This window comes from Meriones unguiculatus, chromosome 10 (genome assembly GCF_030254825.1).
Source record: "Meriones unguiculatus strain TT.TT164.6M chromosome 10, Bangor_MerUng_6.1, whole genome shotgun sequence".
Taxonomy (NCBI): domain Eukaryota; kingdom Metazoa; phylum Chordata; class Mammalia; order Rodentia; family Muridae; genus Meriones; species Meriones unguiculatus.
Window position 1 is genome coordinate 12,375,566 of NC_083358.1, and position 16,139 is coordinate 12,391,704.

Genomic DNA, 16,139 nt, shown 5'->3' on the forward strand with positions numbered 1-16,139 from the left:
CCACTCTGAGTTTCCGGACTTGTCAGAAGGAAAAAAGCGGTTTAAAATTTAACCCTTGGAGAGGAGTGAGGGAGGGCTCCGGGGCACTGCCTCCCCAAACCTCCTTCACCACCGGAGTCCCAAATACCAAATAATAATTAAATAAGGCAGGAGTGCAAAGGGCGCTCCGGACCCCGATAAACAAGGGTCAGGTTTCATAACGGTGTGGTCAGGGGCGGGGGCGGGGGGGGCATCTCAAGCAGGGTTCAAGTTTCATAAATGGAAAGGATGGTGGATGGTAAGGGGGAGAGAGGAGAGACGGTGAGGGCAGAGAGAGAGAGAGAGAAGGGAGAAGAGAGGGGAAGACGCTTATGATTGACAGAAGCCAAGCTCCAGGTCAGAGTCAGGAGCCTGAGGGCTGAGCCGGGCTGCCCGGGCTGGAAACGTCCCGGAATCAACTGGGTGGCGCAGCCGATCTAGCCCTCCCTCCAAGGACATGAGATGCCAGCGTGCAGCCAGTCCCTATACAGAAAGTCCCCGGCACTTTAGGCCCCTCGTTTTTTTCAAGAGTCACACAGGCTTTCTTCTCCGCGCGAAATCCAAACAACTGGCAGTTCAGGCGCATCGCGCACCGCGCACAGCGCACCACGCGCGTCCTGGGTCCCCGCACCCTTGGCGCCCCCATCTGATCACCTCACTTGGAACGGGTCAAAGAGTTGAGTCAAGTTGTGTGGGGGGGGGGGGGTTCCCTAAGCATCAGATTCAGAGAAGAAAGGTACCCTCCACCCCCAGCAGCCACGGAGGATGCAGAAGGTGGATCAAAGAGCTAAAACTGGGAAACGAAAGCTTGCACCTTGTCAGGGTGCAGGATCGGCAGGAGACAGGAGAGTTCAGGCGGACTTCTGCAGCCCAAGGGCTGAGGCTCAGCAGGGCAGGCTCTTGAGCTCCGAAGAAAAGCAAACCATTCTCCCAGGTCCTCCCGGATTCCGACCGCCCTTTTAGCAAACTCTGTCCCCTGGTGCACTAAACTTCGCTCGGGGCGCGGGGTAAGGGTGTCGCTCTCTGGCTGCTCCCGAGCAGCGGCGCCGCAAGGGTTAAGCTAGCCTGTCCCAGCTGACAGTCAGCTGATTGGGCTGTGATTGACAGCTCCGAAAAGTTTCCTTGTTTCTATACTATTATGCTAATCGCGGCCGCTCTCGCCGCCTCCCATTGGCGGAGAGTGCCAGTCAATTTCCCATTTGAGCCTGACGTCACGGGTGCTATAAAACTCAGCAATTGCTTTAAACTCTTCTCGCTGGATCAGAGGCTTTAAAATATTTTTTCATCTTGGAGCTGTAGCTCAGGCTGCTCGTCCGCCCGGCCTCTTCCCCCCACCCTTCTGCTCTCGGCTTTGCCTTGGCTCAGGACTTTGCAATTTTGCTTTAAAACAAGCGAGAGAGAGAAGGAAAAAAAAAACCAAAATCAAAAAACAAAAAAAAAAAGCAAGAAAGAACTAAACTCCCCCCTCCCCTGCCTCCAGCCGGCCTGCACCTCGGTCTTGCACTTTGCACGGAGAGGGTGAGAGAGAGAGAGAGAGAGAGAGAGCGCGCACGCGAGAGATCCGGAGAGAGAAAAGAAAATCATAACAGTAACCCTAAGAGCCAGGCAGAAGAGGAGAGAAGCGTGAAGTGTTAAGTAGCCGGTGCCGAGGCCCGCGCCTCCGGGACAGCCACCCGCCGCGCCGCACAGCCCCGGAGCAGCAGCCGCGCGCGCCCCGCCTGCAGCCCGGCCGGCTTAGGCGAGCCCTCCTTATGCAAAGCGCGCAGCGGAGCGGCGAGCCGGGGACGCCGCGCACCGGGCCGGGCTCCTCCGGCATCCTCTCCGCCGCCGTCAGCAGCACCGCCACCGCCGGCCGCGGAGGACCTTTCCGAGCCTGAAGCGCCCGGGATCGGAGCTCTCGGGGAGGCGAGCAGGCGAGGAGGGGGCCCCCGGGGCGAGCGGGAGAGAGAGAGCAAGAGAGAGAAAGAGAGAGAGAGAGAGAGCACATTGGCGTGAGCAGGGGGGAGGGAGGGCGGGCGCGGGGGGCTGCGGGCAGGGCGGGGGGTGTGTGCGCGCTCGAGCTTTCGGGCCACAGCCACCGCCGCGCGAGCTAGAAGCGCCCCAGCCCGGCAAGCTGGCTCACCCGCTGGCCACCCAGCACAGCCCGCTGGCCCCTCTCCTGCAGCCCATCTGGCGGAGCGGCGGCGGCGGCGGCGGCGGCGGCGGAGGCAGGAGGATGGCTTCAGAACTGGCAATGAACAATTCCGACCTGCCCACCAGTCCCCTGGCCATGGAATATGTTAATGACTTCGATCTGATGAAGTTTGAAGTGAAAAAGGAACCGGTGGAGACCGACCGCATCATCAGCCAGTGCGGCCGTCTCATCGCCGGGGGCTCGCTGTCCTCCACCCCCATGAGCACGCCCTGCAGCTCGGTGCCCCCGTCCCCCAGCTTCTCGGCGCCCAGCCCGGGCTCGGGCAGCGAGCAGAAGGCGCACCTGGAAGACTACTACTGGATGACCGGCTACCCGCAGCAGCTCAACCCGGAGGCGCTGGGCTTCAGCCCGGAGGACGCGGTCGAGGCGCTCATCAGCAACAGCCACCAGCTCCAGGGTGGCTTCGATGGCTACGCGCGGGGAGCGCAGCAGCTGGCCGCGGCCGCGGGGGCCGGCACCGGAGCCTCCCTGGGCGGCAGCGGAGAGGAGATGGGGCCCGCCGCCGCCGTGGTGTCCGCCGTGATCGCCGCGGCCGCCGCGCAGAGTGGCGCGGCCCCGCACTATCACCACCACCACCACCACGCCGCGGGCCACCACCACCACCCGACGGCCGGCGCCCCGGGAGCCGCGGGCGGCGCGTCCGCCTCTGCGGGCGGCGCGGGAGGCGCGGGCGGCGGCGGCCCGGCCAGCGCCGGGGGCGGCGGCGGCGGCGGAGGCGGCGGGGGCGCGGCGGGGGCGGGGGGCGCCCTGCACCCGCACCACGCCGCCGGCGGCCTGCACTTCGACGACCGCTTCTCGGACGAGCAGCTGGTGACCATGTCGGTGCGCGAGCTGAACCGGCAGCTGCGCGGGGTCAGCAAGGAGGAGGTGATCCGACTGAAGCAGAAGAGGCGGACCCTGAAAAACCGCGGCTATGCCCAGTCCTGCCGCTTCAAGAGGGTGCAGCAGAGACACGTCCTGGAGTCAGAGAAGAACCAGCTGCTGCAGCAGGTCGACCACCTCAAGCAGGAGATCTCCAGGCTGGTACGCGAAAGGGACGCCTACAAGGAGAAATACGAGAAGTTGGTGAGCAGCGGGTTCCGAGAAAACGGCTCGAGCAGCGACAACCCGTCCTCTCCCGAATTTTTCATGTGAGTGTGACACGCGATCCCAGCTAGCCACCTTGTTAAATGCTCCGTGGGGGTCCGGCTCCTGAGTGGGCTTGCTAGTCGCAGGGCCACGCTCGCCACCACCTCGCCCCCTCCCCTGGCGAGTTCGCTCCCCTTGGCCCTGCACACACACACACACACACACACACACACACACACACGCCAAGCTTGTGGTGGTGGCGGTGGTGGTGGCTGTTTTGAATTGGGGAGGGAAGGGGTGTCTGGCTCATGGATTGCCAACCTGAATTCCCCATAACTTGCTAGCTTGGTTGTTTTGTTCTTTTTTTTTTTTTTATTATTATTATTATTCTTTTTACACCACCCGCCCCACACACACCGGACTTGCACAAGGGTCAAAGATCTGAGCGAAGAACTTGACGTAAGACATAGCTCACCTTTGAATCCGGCCATCAATCGCCTGTATAGTTTTTTTTTTTTTTCTTTTCAGTTTATGAACTGGTATTCATTCTCAGTGTGTGTTTTATTTTGTTTGGATTTTCTCCTTTCTTTGTATTTGTTTATTATTATTATTATTATTATTAATTTTTTGGAGCTTGCTGTGTTTCCCAACCTCCGCTCTCACTCCCTCGGCACCATGTTCTTGAGATAAAAGAAAAAGAAAAGAAAAAGCAGGTTTTGTTTTGTTTTTTTTCTCCTCCTGAGTTCTTCTGTGAGATTGAGCTTGCAAAGGAAAAAAAAAATGTGAAATGCTATAGACCTTGCAGCTTGCTGGGTTCCACCGGGTTTTTTTTTTTTTTTTTTTTTTTTTTTTTTCTTAGCATTGTTATGCTAAGACGAATGAACTAAAGCCGCTCCTGAACCTACCACAATCAAGCCTGCATCAACCTTCTGGGTGTGACTTGTGAGTTTTGGCCTTATGATGCCAAATCTGAAAGTTTAATCTGCCATTTAAAAAACAAAAACAAAAAACAAAAAAACAAAGAAACAAAACCCAAAAACAAACTTACTCTCATCTCATGCATTACCATGCTTGCTACTTTGTCTCAGCAACAATGAACTATAACAGTTTCAAAGACATTATGGAAAAGAGACATTATATTAATAAAAGAAGCCTGCATGCTGGACATGTATGGTATAATTATTTTTTTTCCTTTTTCTCCCCTTTTGGCTTGGAAATGGACTTTTGAAGACTTAGCGCATGGCATCCATACTTTTGTTTTACAACCTCATGACTTTTTTTGAGTTCAGAACGACAACAGAAAAAGTACAACCCCAGAGCATTCTTCCCTTAAAACTTTGCTTTGATTTACTCTGAACTTCAGCCTCCCCGTTGTAAAGGCACTGAAGGCATTCCTTGTCAAAAGATACCACAATGGGCTACAAATTTACATGGCAACTATCACAGAACATAAATTAAATGTTTTCTTTTTAGAAACAGTGATGCCTGCTTTGGGGCACTTTAAATTGTGCTGTTGCCAAAAGCAGTCTAAAATTTCTTTGAAAAGAAAGAAAGAAAAAGAAATCTGCCCCAATTATTTTTGGTTTGGTTTATTTCATTACTATTATTATTATTATTTTGGCTTTTGGTCATTGTCAAATGTGGAATGCTATGGGTTTCTAGTATATAATTTAATTCTAGTTTTTATAATCTGTTAGCCCAGTTAAAATGTATGCTACAGATAAAGGAATGTTATAGATAAATTTGAAAGAGTTAGGTCTGTGTAGCTGTAGATTTTTTTAAAGACCGATGCACTAAATTGTTTACTGTTGTGATGTTAAGGGGGGTAGAGTTTGCAAGGGGACTGTTTAAAAAGTAGCTTCTGAAGCATGTGCTTGCAACTTAAATATAAGTTGGGTATGTGTAGTTCTTGCTATACCATGGACTGTATTGAAAACCAAAGTATTAAAAGGGGAAATGCCCCTGTTTATATCTGTAGGGGTATTTTACATTCAAAATGTATGGATTTTTTTTCAAAATTAAAGTATTTGGGACTGAATTGCACTAAGATATAACCTGCAAGCATATAATACAAAAAAAATCGCAAAACTGTTTAGAACGCTAATAAAATTTATGCAGTTATAAAATGGCATTACTGCACAGTTTTAAGGTGATGCAGATTTTTTTACAGTTGTGTTGTGGTGCAGAACTGGATTTTCTGTAACTTAAAAAAAATCCACAGTTTTAAAGGCAATAACCAGTAAATGTTATTTTCAGGGACTGACATCCTGTCTTTAAAAAAAAGAAAAAAAAAGAAAAAAGAAAAGTAAATCTTACCACAATAAATATAAAAAAATCTTGTCAGTTACTTTTCTTTTACATATTTTGCTGTGCAAAATTGTTTTATAACTTGAGTTACTAACTAACCACGCGTGATGTTCTACATGCTTCTCTTTCATTTTCAATTCTGGTTATATCAAGAGAAAGAATAATCTACAATAATAAACTGCATTTTTTTTTTGATTCTGTTCTGTTTCTTAGTGTACAGATTAACTGGGTCCCATGTCTTGGATGTCTTGGAGTTTGGATGTGAAATACAAAATGCATACTCTTTGATTTCTGAACAGGGGAGTTGGAGGCAGGAATTCCAGGTGAAATTGTAGGCTATTCTGAGAGTTGAGAAGATTGGCACCATATAGTCATTAATAATATTTAATATAAGTACAAATTATGACAGCTCAGTTTTTTTTTCTCCTCAAAGTTTTTAGTTCCCTAATGAGCGGAGCCATTTAAAAAGAGAGAAAGAGGGATAAAGAGAGAGCCAGACAGTTACATACACACACACACACACACACATCAGGAGAGTAGATCTGAGCTTTCTGAACAGTACTCTGAGCTTCTGATCAAGAAGCAAATCCTTCAAGAGGGATGGGGACCAGCAAGCCTGGCTTACCAGAGGTACTTGGGAACATATGTATTTAATGATAAAGATAAATAATTCTTGCCATTTGACCAAAAGTGATTTTTTTTTCTTCTCCCCTTATTTGTTGTGATCTTCTTGTTGGCAAGACTAAACATAAACACTTTGCACAAATCAACATTGTTTGATTTTTGCTTTAATTTTTTTTAACTTTGCAAGTCATTTGTCAAAAATGGAAAAAAAAGAAAGTCTACTGTTTTCCCCCATAGAATTTCCAGTTCATCCAGGTTTTACCTGCGTTGTTTATCTACATTTCACTGGGAATATTTGAAGAGCTGTCTTCGTACAGACAAACTAGGGATAATTACGTTATTAGATGAGTCCCCAAAATATAAATATAAAAAGAAAGTAATGTCTTTATGGGGAGAAGGCTGTGCTCTGATACACTGCTGTTTGCCTTCAAAACAGGTTATGAATGGGGGTCTAATTGATAGATCACTTAGAAAAATCTCAGTTACCTTCAACTGAAGTCCAAAACCCTGACCCATTTAAAACTGACACAAATTCCTGCAACCATGTTACAAATACAGGCCGTTTTCTCTTTCCGCAGGCCTCCCTGGAAATTACCCACAGTAGACAAAGCCAACACTGTTTTGAAAATACAGCTAAACACAATGACTTTTGTCTTATTTTTTTTTTAATGTTTTTTCTTTTTTCTTTCTTTTCTTTTTCTTTTCTTTTCTTTTTTTTTTTAAGAACAACAAGATAATATTGCAACTAATACTGAAGGCCTGATATCTAAGGAAACAGGTAGTTCCCCAGGCTGGTGGATTCTAGCTGGTTTCTCGTGGTCTTTCCTGGATGTTTTACACAGAGTACAGGACACTGTTTGCAGCTGTTTACAGTTGTGTTGCTTTCTCCTGATGAGTTTCAGTGTGAGTCCTCCAAAAACATGGTTGTGCTTGACAGAAATCTTAATTGCAAAACTTCTCTCCTAGGCTGTAAGTTAGCCAACCTCAGCATTAGAGCTTTTTGTTTCTCTAATTACAGCCATAAGATAGACACATATCACACATCTGGAGAGGAGGAAATGGGGATGCCACTTGGACCAAAAGCTCAGCACCGGAAGGAAGAGTTTAGGCAAATATATTCTTAGAATAAGAGTGACATTCATAACACAATAGCTGCAGCTATTTATCAGAGTGGGACCTTGGTTGTGGTGGGGGGGTAGGTACAGTTATGTAATAATTAAACATCTTGGTAGAATTCTATAAGTCAGTTCAATATTAGAAACCAGTTTGGGCCCCTAGATACTAGAAAATAAAACAGCGGCATCAGAATGAAATGAGGCTGAGTGACTGGCTTAGAGGAAAAGTTAACCTGCACTGAAAAGCACTTTTAGATATGATGAAACTTTGGAAGATAATAAACACACACACAGAACATATCCTGTCGAAATGCCCATTATTACTAATTGATTCCTAAATTTTAAAACAAAGGAAGGAAAGAAAGAGAAACAAAATCAAATAGGAAAGTCCAGCTTTCCCCTTTACACTGCATTTGTCTAAATAGTGTTAAAATTCCTTTCATTCCAATAATGGAGCAGCCCACTGACGAGTCAGCGTCATCATTAGGATAGGCCACATTTGGGAAGCCTGACCACATGTGCCCAATGTATTTAGAAGACGCGAGATACACATAAGATATATGTGAGCTGTACATTAAAAAATTATTTGTGGTTTTGGAGAATGATTTCCATTTCCTGCCCTTTCTAAAGAAAAGTGACTGTGTTAGAGAAAAAGGCTAATGAATATGGAACCACCGCACTATACACTTAACTGCCCTTAATTGTGAGAGCGACTCAAAGGCCCACAGGAAAGGGCCCCTGCACTTCTCCATGTACCAGGCACACCACCGAACAGGTGTGACAGCTTTCAACCTGTAATAGCAGTTTGAAACATCTACTGAAATTAGAATCTCTGTGTGTATGTGTGTGTGTGTGTGTGTGTTCATGTGTGATACAAATACACCTGTGAAGAAAACTTTCCCCAAAGCAAACATCTAGCATTTTAAAAGAAAAATTTAGGCATGCACATTTTTAACAGAATTTTTTTCATTTTTAAAAATGAAAAATTCTTTCCTGGCAAAGAATTGTACTAAGAAACAAACAAACAAACAAACAAAAAAGCAAGAATTTGATTTTTCTTCCCAAATGCATACTGGGGGTAGCAGCTTTATGTGAATGAAGCATCTTAGCTTTTCAAAGGCCCTGGTGATGCTAGCATTGACAATTTCTATGATGTCAGGCATGCTATTTGTCAGACACAGCTGTAAATGAAACCAATGAGTGTCAAAATACACTTAGTTAAACGCACACCCTATGTATGCTGCTTCCATATATACGATCTTTTATTCTCTGAGACACTTGACAAAAATCACTTCCTTTTCGTTTCCTGGCTTATGTGGAGTTCTCCTTTAAGAAAAATACAACCAATTTCGCAACATATCTGATATATAATATATGGACATCAAATCGACCTAACCTCTGCCCTACGGATGAATCTGCCATGCAGACATTTACAGCTTGGTGTCATAACCGCAGAGACCCTGTCCACACAGATACTTCAATGGGGACACGCGCCTTTTCCGCTGACTGCGTCTGGTGCTAGCCCCCTGTTCTTTCCTCCCCTTTCCCTTTACGCTAGTCTCTTTTATGTGGTAACATCAGTTCTAGTTGTTTGGGGGTCTCTTAAATAGAATTTCCTCTGGCCAAACCACCAATGCTACTGTTAAAAGCAGCAGGAAGAGAAAAAATGGTGGTCACCTTCATGGGCATGGCATACAGCTTAGCTCTCTAGCCAGGCTCCCTGCATTTCCTGGTCCGGTCACTTAAGTTGCTAAGGACACATTCCGAAGCTTCGGAGCACAGAGAGAAAATTCAGAGGCTTTGCTGCCTAGCTCTGCTCTGACTGAGGAAAATCTACCTCCATATTTTTACATTCTCAGCTTGATAAAGTACTCCTGCTGTCTATTGGATCATTCAATATTTTTAAAAGTCTGATTATGGCTCTGGCATATCTGGAATTTTTTTTCTCTCCCCCTTGGAGTGAAAGAGAAAGGAAGATGAAAAATCGTGAGTGACAGCCTTCAGACATCTGACCACTGTGTCCAAAAATTTCCCACTGCTGCTCTAGACCTGAGAGCCCTTACAGTCAGTCAGCGAGAGACTCTCAGAAGTCAGCCCTTGCAACACCCTTTGGGGGGATAATTTGTACGACTTCCCACTGTGATTGACTTATATTTGATTAGAAAAATAACAATTTAGCTCCGTTCTTGGAAGAGGCACTGTCCTTTAGTTTTTGTTGTTTGGGGGATTTAGGCAAGTTTTCTCTGAAGATGAAGGCTGTGATTTCTACCACTTCAGTTTATTTCTCAAGATACTGAATGAATAGTCTAGAGTCTATACTTGCCTTCAAAACCCTGAAGATTATTTTTTGCTTTTAGCTGATCCTCAAAGATGCCTCTAAGATGTAAGGCAGTCGTAGTGGACAAGGACAGAGTCCAGAGTCCTGTTATTGAAACCAGGATTTGTTTTTGAATTTGTCTAACACAGGAAAACTTTTAATCCACCTTCTCAAGAGATATCTTTTCTCACTTTTAATACAAACCTTTAAAATGCCATTATTAAAAGCCCCCAGAAAAGGAAAATTCTCCCCAGGCTTTGCTCCATTTATAGTTCTGAACAAACTGGCCCCTTTCTGGCATTTTTTTTTCTCTCGCCAGAAGTTGGAGAGGCGGTGAAGGAATCTTATGTTATAGGGTTGGCTTGTGGTTGCTGGGGACATAAAGCAACGCAGTCTTAAGACAAACTGAGGGCCTTGTTACCCTCCAGAGACGGCTGACAAAAAAGAATAAGCAAGATCAAATTGCGCTGTACCAAGGATAGAATAGTGCAGGAACTTGCAGCAGCTGTAGGAGGTGAGAAGGGAGGAAGACTTCAAAGGCAAGGATCCCCAGAATAAATAATTTCAAGGGCTTTCACCTGCTCAGAGGCCAAAATCAGTTCCAGCATACACTTAAGGCAGGGCTCATTCACACTCTGCTTCTCTAACAGAATATGCGCACAAGCTTTTGTTGTTGTTTGTTAAGTGGAGATCCAAAGGGGATCCAAAGTTTCGAGGAAATCATTAGTGTCTTAATTGGAGGGAGCATTTATGAATGTATTTAGTTGTTTGTTTGAAAGTTGTGACATTTTGGGCCAGGCAGACACTATCCCCAATATTTGTTCATACACTGCACTAGGTTTTATGACATCTACTGATAAATTTGAAAGCCGTGTGTACGTGCATGTTTGTGTGTACGTGTGTGTGTGTGTGTGTGTGTGTGTGTGTGTGTGTGTGAAGGGGGGAACACAAGAGGAAGATCTGCCCAAAAGAACAAGACTGAGGTAGAAAGCACACATCAACAACACACAGAAATCAAATGTTTATATGAATGTGCATGAGTTGGACGGCTCTAAGAAACTCCCCAAACACATTTTCCAGAGGGAGGCTGTGATAGGAATGTGGAGTTCCTCCCTGAAATCAGAGGGGGCATAGGATGAGCACCTCCTCCTGAATCCAGCACGACTCAACTTTTTTTGTTTTCTTCATTTCTATGTAATCACAAATGACCCCCTAGTAGACTTTAGATTACAACATCACATTCCTCCCCTCTGCACAGATTTATCTTGAATTTTTAGTTGCCATTAGAAAGGGACATTAATTCAAGAAAGGGGACTGGGGTGGGGTGCCTCCCTGCTTTGGAACAAAAAGACAGGGAGGAAGGGAAGCAGTCAAACAGTCTTCAGGGCTCAATTTTCCCCCACCCTCACTCCAAGCCTGGCCTGGCTGATTCTGTTCCTAGATTTCTCAGTTGGAATCTGTTCTGAGTCCCAGCTTTGCCTGCTTCCAAAATGAGCCCTTAGAGGAAGGTGTTTCCTCGTGCTCAGTTTAGAGAAGCTGCCATACCTTGCAGAACTAGGCAGGAAGAAAAATGTCATGGACCACTGTGAAGCACACTGTGACCTGTGAATCGGGACAAGGGTACACATCCCGTTTGCAGACAGTATTTGCCCAGGTTCTGTGTGACAGCATCTACTTCTGGAAGCTTCTAGAAGTGGTTTGGACCTCCTGTGGGAACTTCAGCCGAAGAAACACAAACATCTTGACATCTGCAAGACAATAGGGCATTTTAATCAAGGCTTAAAATGCAGAGGGAAAGGAAGACACTGCAGCTGCTGGGGAAGGAATTACTGACAAAGGCCAACCTTGATCTATGACCTCAAATTGCCTAGGGTCATCTCAGGTCTTGCTCAGGGACCCTCCCAAGAAGTATGCTTGCAGGGAGCACTGATAAAAGCCTGGCAAACCTCTAGGTCCTCTCTCCTACTATCCCTACTCCAGCGGACACCCATATTGCTAAAAGTAGTAAGGCCCTTAGCACCAAGATCGGGCCCCTTACCAACTGACCCATGTCCCATCCAGTGCCCACCTCCTAAATGTCTGTACCCTCAGCTGGAATACCAACACAGCAGGGCATGAGAGAGTACCCCAGGGGGCATGGTCTTCCAGCCATGAGGCAACTAACCCCACCACAAGTGACCCTGGGAGCACTGTATGTGCAGACACAGGCAGAGTGAAGAGGTGCAGTTCTCTGTAGAGAACTGAGCCTAGAGATGCATGGTTGCCCAATGAATACAGCTCTCTGTAGCTTGGAGCGAGCGAGCAGAAAGGCAGACAGGGAAATGGCGGATAATGACCCTTTTCCCAGCATCCACACAGTCGCTCTTCATTCCTCAACACACCGCAAAGAGCTCTCATCGGCCTCTACCTACTGATACATACATCTTGCCTTGTGGGGACCAGCCACACAGCTGGACCCAATTCCTAGCCAGTGTTAAAGGGAGTCAAGTGCTGGACACCTTCAGGGGGCTCCCTTGGCTGGTGAACAGCAGCTAGGAATCTGCTAGAACCAAAGGCTGTCCCGGAAGCCAGGATGGCTGCCTGTGGCCAGTGACTTCCTTAGAACCACCACAAAGTCCCTCGCTGCCCCGCCCCCAGCTACAGGCCTACTTGAAGTGCAGCTGGTGCATGTTTGGGGACCAGGCACCAGTGTCACCCAGAAGGCAGCCTGGTGCTGGGAGCATCAGCGGCAGCCGCAACCAGCTTGTCCCTGGGCTTCCTGCTAGGGCCAGTACCAGCATCCCTGCATGGAGCTCTGATGCGCTTTAGAATCTGGCTGAAGTTTTCCAGAGAGGGTGACTCTGGGTGGGGCAGACCATCTACAGTTGGAGCTGCGCTGCTGGACCCCGAAGGGGGAAAGCTTGCTGCCAGAGCCTCTGCATTCCACCTTGGAACTACAATCTACCTTCCAACACCCCGAAACTTCCTGTAAACAAAATGAGCATTTCCAGAACTCTGGAGCATCTGTGTTTTACTCTATTCATTTTCCAGATTTTTTTTTCTTTGATTAGACAGAAGAAGAAAAAAAAGTGGGGGCAGGAAGAAAAAAAACTAGGAAGCCAGTTTAAAAACCTTTGATGTCTTTCTTTATGCTTTGGACTTTACACGCTCTGTAACTGGGTGCCCCCTTACGGAAAAAGTGAGCTGAACAAGCTGTCTGAGGGTTTCTCCTGTGTTAGTTTGCTTTTCTGGATCTAACACGATGGCAGACAAACTGCAAGTACCTAGGAATTGCCTCCACAGGGCAGACTTGAAAAAGAAACATTTAGGGATGGTTTTGGCCCAGGTACTCTCTTTCTCACAGGCCCTGCCCTTTTGGGAGGGGTGAAGTGAGGCAATCTCCTGTGTCTTCATGAACAAGTATTCTATATTTTCACTCTCTGTTGTTCAGTATTTTGACCAAAACAAGAATTGTGCATTACAGGAACTTCTAATAGTGTTAGATTATTTTAAAAATCCTTTCTGACAGGCCAGAAAAATAGAAAAAAAAAAAAAAAGCTCAGTAGTATCTATACCATACCAAAGCTGTTTTAAAACACACACTTGTGTTGTTCTGCTTTTAGATAATGAATTCAAAAGATTCTGGCCTCTGCCGTTTATTTATAAATTCTGCCCCTTTAAAGTAACACATTGAAGTGCAAAAGCCATTTAAAGATAAATCTGCAGTTTCTACTCTATGAAGTTAAGATAGTCACAGGGGCAGAGTTCATCTGTTTGTTCGGCCCTACATGTGCAGAAGAGCGAGGCTTGCTTCGGCTTGTCTTCGAAAAGTGACACCCCCAACCCTCCCGCCTGACTAGAGCCATTGTGAGACGCAACGCACAACCTGTGACAGATTTTCTGGGTGCACTTCCCGCTTTCCGATGCACTCACTGTGGTGTGAAGGGACTGAGCCCTTTTGAAATGTTAACTTGAGCATTGGTGCTCACTCTCAAGCTACTCAAACAACAACCTCTTCAGCGGGCAGGGGAAGAGGCTCTATGCTGTCTGTCAGCCATCTGGCCCCGATTACGTGCTCATGCTCCAGCTCAAACTCTCTTCTCTCACTTATATCAGAGACCCCTGGCCTCCCTCCTCTCCTGTGACGGGTCTAGGGAAAAATAGCCACCGCAACAACAAAACAAACACCAAAGCAAGCAAGAAGGAAAGAAAAGAAGAAAGAAAACTGCACTGACTTTGTATTTAGTTCAGGTGTGCAAACACCAAGGCCCCCTCCCACGAGCTTTGGAAAGTAAGTGCCTAAATAACCAGATAGGTTCCCCAGGTAGCCAAAGCATAGAGGTCATCTTGAGGAAAATGACACCAACCATCTAAAAAGGACAGCTACTTGATGAGATTTCGGGCAAGATGCCAAATATTGCATTTAATGAAGCTGATGCTTTTCCTCCAAAAATAACAGATCCTATCAATGACAGGGCCAGGAAGGACAGTGGGTATGGAGGGGGGGACATTTTTGCAAAGCCCACATCCAGTTATTGCTTTGTAATATTTTTCTAAAATTGTAAAATGCCCTGCAAGTATTTGAGCTCGTGTAAATCCTCCTTGTCAAATCTTAACATGTTTGCTATCCTCCCGAAGGGTTGACGCCGATATTATTCCTTCCATGTCTCCTCAGCTTCAGTCTCCTTCCACTTACTTGCATTTCTATGAGACACTATTGTTCCTAAAGACTTTTTTTTTTCTTAGAAGAGAAAGTTGTCCTGAATTGGAAATTTTAATTTTTATTATTTTCTTTTGTTTTGAGATGAGCTATCTGAACTTCGAGTAAGGAACAGTTTATCTTAAAGGCACACTTCCGGGTTTTGTGACAATTTCAGCGTATTTCTTGTTTCTTTTTTTACCCCTCTCCTCTCTGTAAAAATACGTTTGTGAAAACTAAACAAGTGTATCGTAAGGTTTTTTTTTTTGAAGGATTTCAATGGGAAACGCAAATGAAAACAGGTGATTAATTTCTGATAGTCTTGACAGGTACAAGGGCCGGGATTTATCCCAGCATATTCTTACACTTTAGAAAAAGAAAGAAAGAGAGAGAGAAAAAAAACAAAACAAACATTTGAAAGAATTAGGTAGGAAGCCCAGTGACAATTTAAGTGAAAATTACGCGTTTGGCTACAGCAGCCTAGGAAATGGCTCACAGAAGGGGCGTTTTGTCCATTTACTCTGACCAACTGTAAAGCAGCCTGGGTAGAAGCGCGGCAGATTAGAGGAAAATAACGAAATATCTTTGTTGTGGGGGAAAATCCAGAATGACTTACTAGTCTATTGTAGTTATTGTACACAGATTTCCTGAAACCATGTGGAATCTTTTAAATTAGATTTTAAATATATTTTGACAGCCTGGACTGGAACAGTGTGACAATCTGTGGGAGGAAATGACAGGTCTGTTTTGTTATTAAGCTGCTGTCTAGAAAATATTAGGCTCTGTACAGCAAATGAACACTATTTTGCCACCCACATTAGTATAGCTAATAGCAATAGCATTTTTCTCTTTCTTTCTTTCTTTCTTTCTTTCTTTCTTTCTTTCTTTCTTTTTTAGGTAAGCATTTTGAATTATTGTGCTCTGTTAGTCATTGTAAAACAAAAAGTCCTTAAAAAAAAAAAACCTTCCTTTTCATTTCATCATTCTGAGTACTCCCGGCTACTAGTTCAAACAGAAAAAAATAAAAAATTAAAAAAAAAATAAGCAGAGGGAAGAAAGACGTCTTAACGCTGGTATTTGTTAAGAGGACACGTGTCATGATTGTCAGGAGTGTTAGCAAAACAAACCACAGAAAGGAAGGAGAGGGCAGAGTCTGGACTACCTGGCACCCAGTAAGTGCCCTCAGAGCTGAACCAATGGGTGCTTTGAGGTTCTGGCAATGGTAGAGACAAAGCCCATCAGAAATTGTTCAGATTCCCCTTCTATGACCCCAGGATCACTTGGTTCCCTGTGAATTAAGAACAGTTTTAAAGCTGACACACAGTGCCAGGCCAGTAGCATCCCACTTTGAAGCCATAATCAAGAGGAGTCTTCCCTCGCACTGTGGACTGTTTCTTTCTGTTAGACCGTCCCTTGGTAGAGCACCATGCAAGCTCAACTGCGATGAGTTATTCTTCTTTTAGTTCATCTCTGTCCTTGTCATAGATAGTTAAGCTATCTGCACATACTGTCCTCCAAAGGCTCTTCCTGGATATTAATCCCCCTTTGTTTATTTTAATATATTTACTGAATCAGGTACCCAAGGGACTCTTCTACATCTGTGATGTGAGAAAAGCCGTTGCCCGAAGTCGAACAGGTAATGCCCGGATCTTCCATATGCATGTGCTTGTTTGAATGGATTTGCCATGCAAGGGAGGGAACACACGCAAGCCAGCAATGCTACAGCAAGCTCCTCAGACAGGAGAAGTTCCTCCTTTCAGTTATCTTAGTATTGGTGTCTCACATGCAACATAAATTGTGATACTTGCTTGACACAAG

At 45.7% G+C, this 16,139-nt stretch overlaps 1 protein-coding gene across 3 annotated transcripts in view; it reads left to right on the top strand.

Annotated features, from left to right (window-relative positions):
• Nucleotides 1–314: 314 nt before the first annotated feature.
• Nucleotides 315–16,139, top strand: part of Maf (MAF bZIP transcription factor) — a 344,454-nt gene continuing 328,629 nt past the window's right edge. Inside the window, exons 1-2 of one of the 3 annotated variants that reach the window (XM_060391921.1) lie at nucleotides 315–3,342; nucleotides 6,790–15,957. In XM_060391921.1, the coding sequence (XP_060247904.1) occupies nucleotides 2,234–3,342; nucleotides 6,790–6,880 (1,200 nt within the window). In that variant the 5' untranslated portion in view covers nucleotides 315–2,233 and the 3' untranslated portion in view covers nucleotides 6,881–15,957. Of the gene's footprint in view, nucleotides 3,343–6,789; nucleotides 15,958–16,139 lie in introns of those variants that run through there. The other 2 variants (XM_060391922.1, XM_060391924.1) reach the window with 2 other exon arrangements.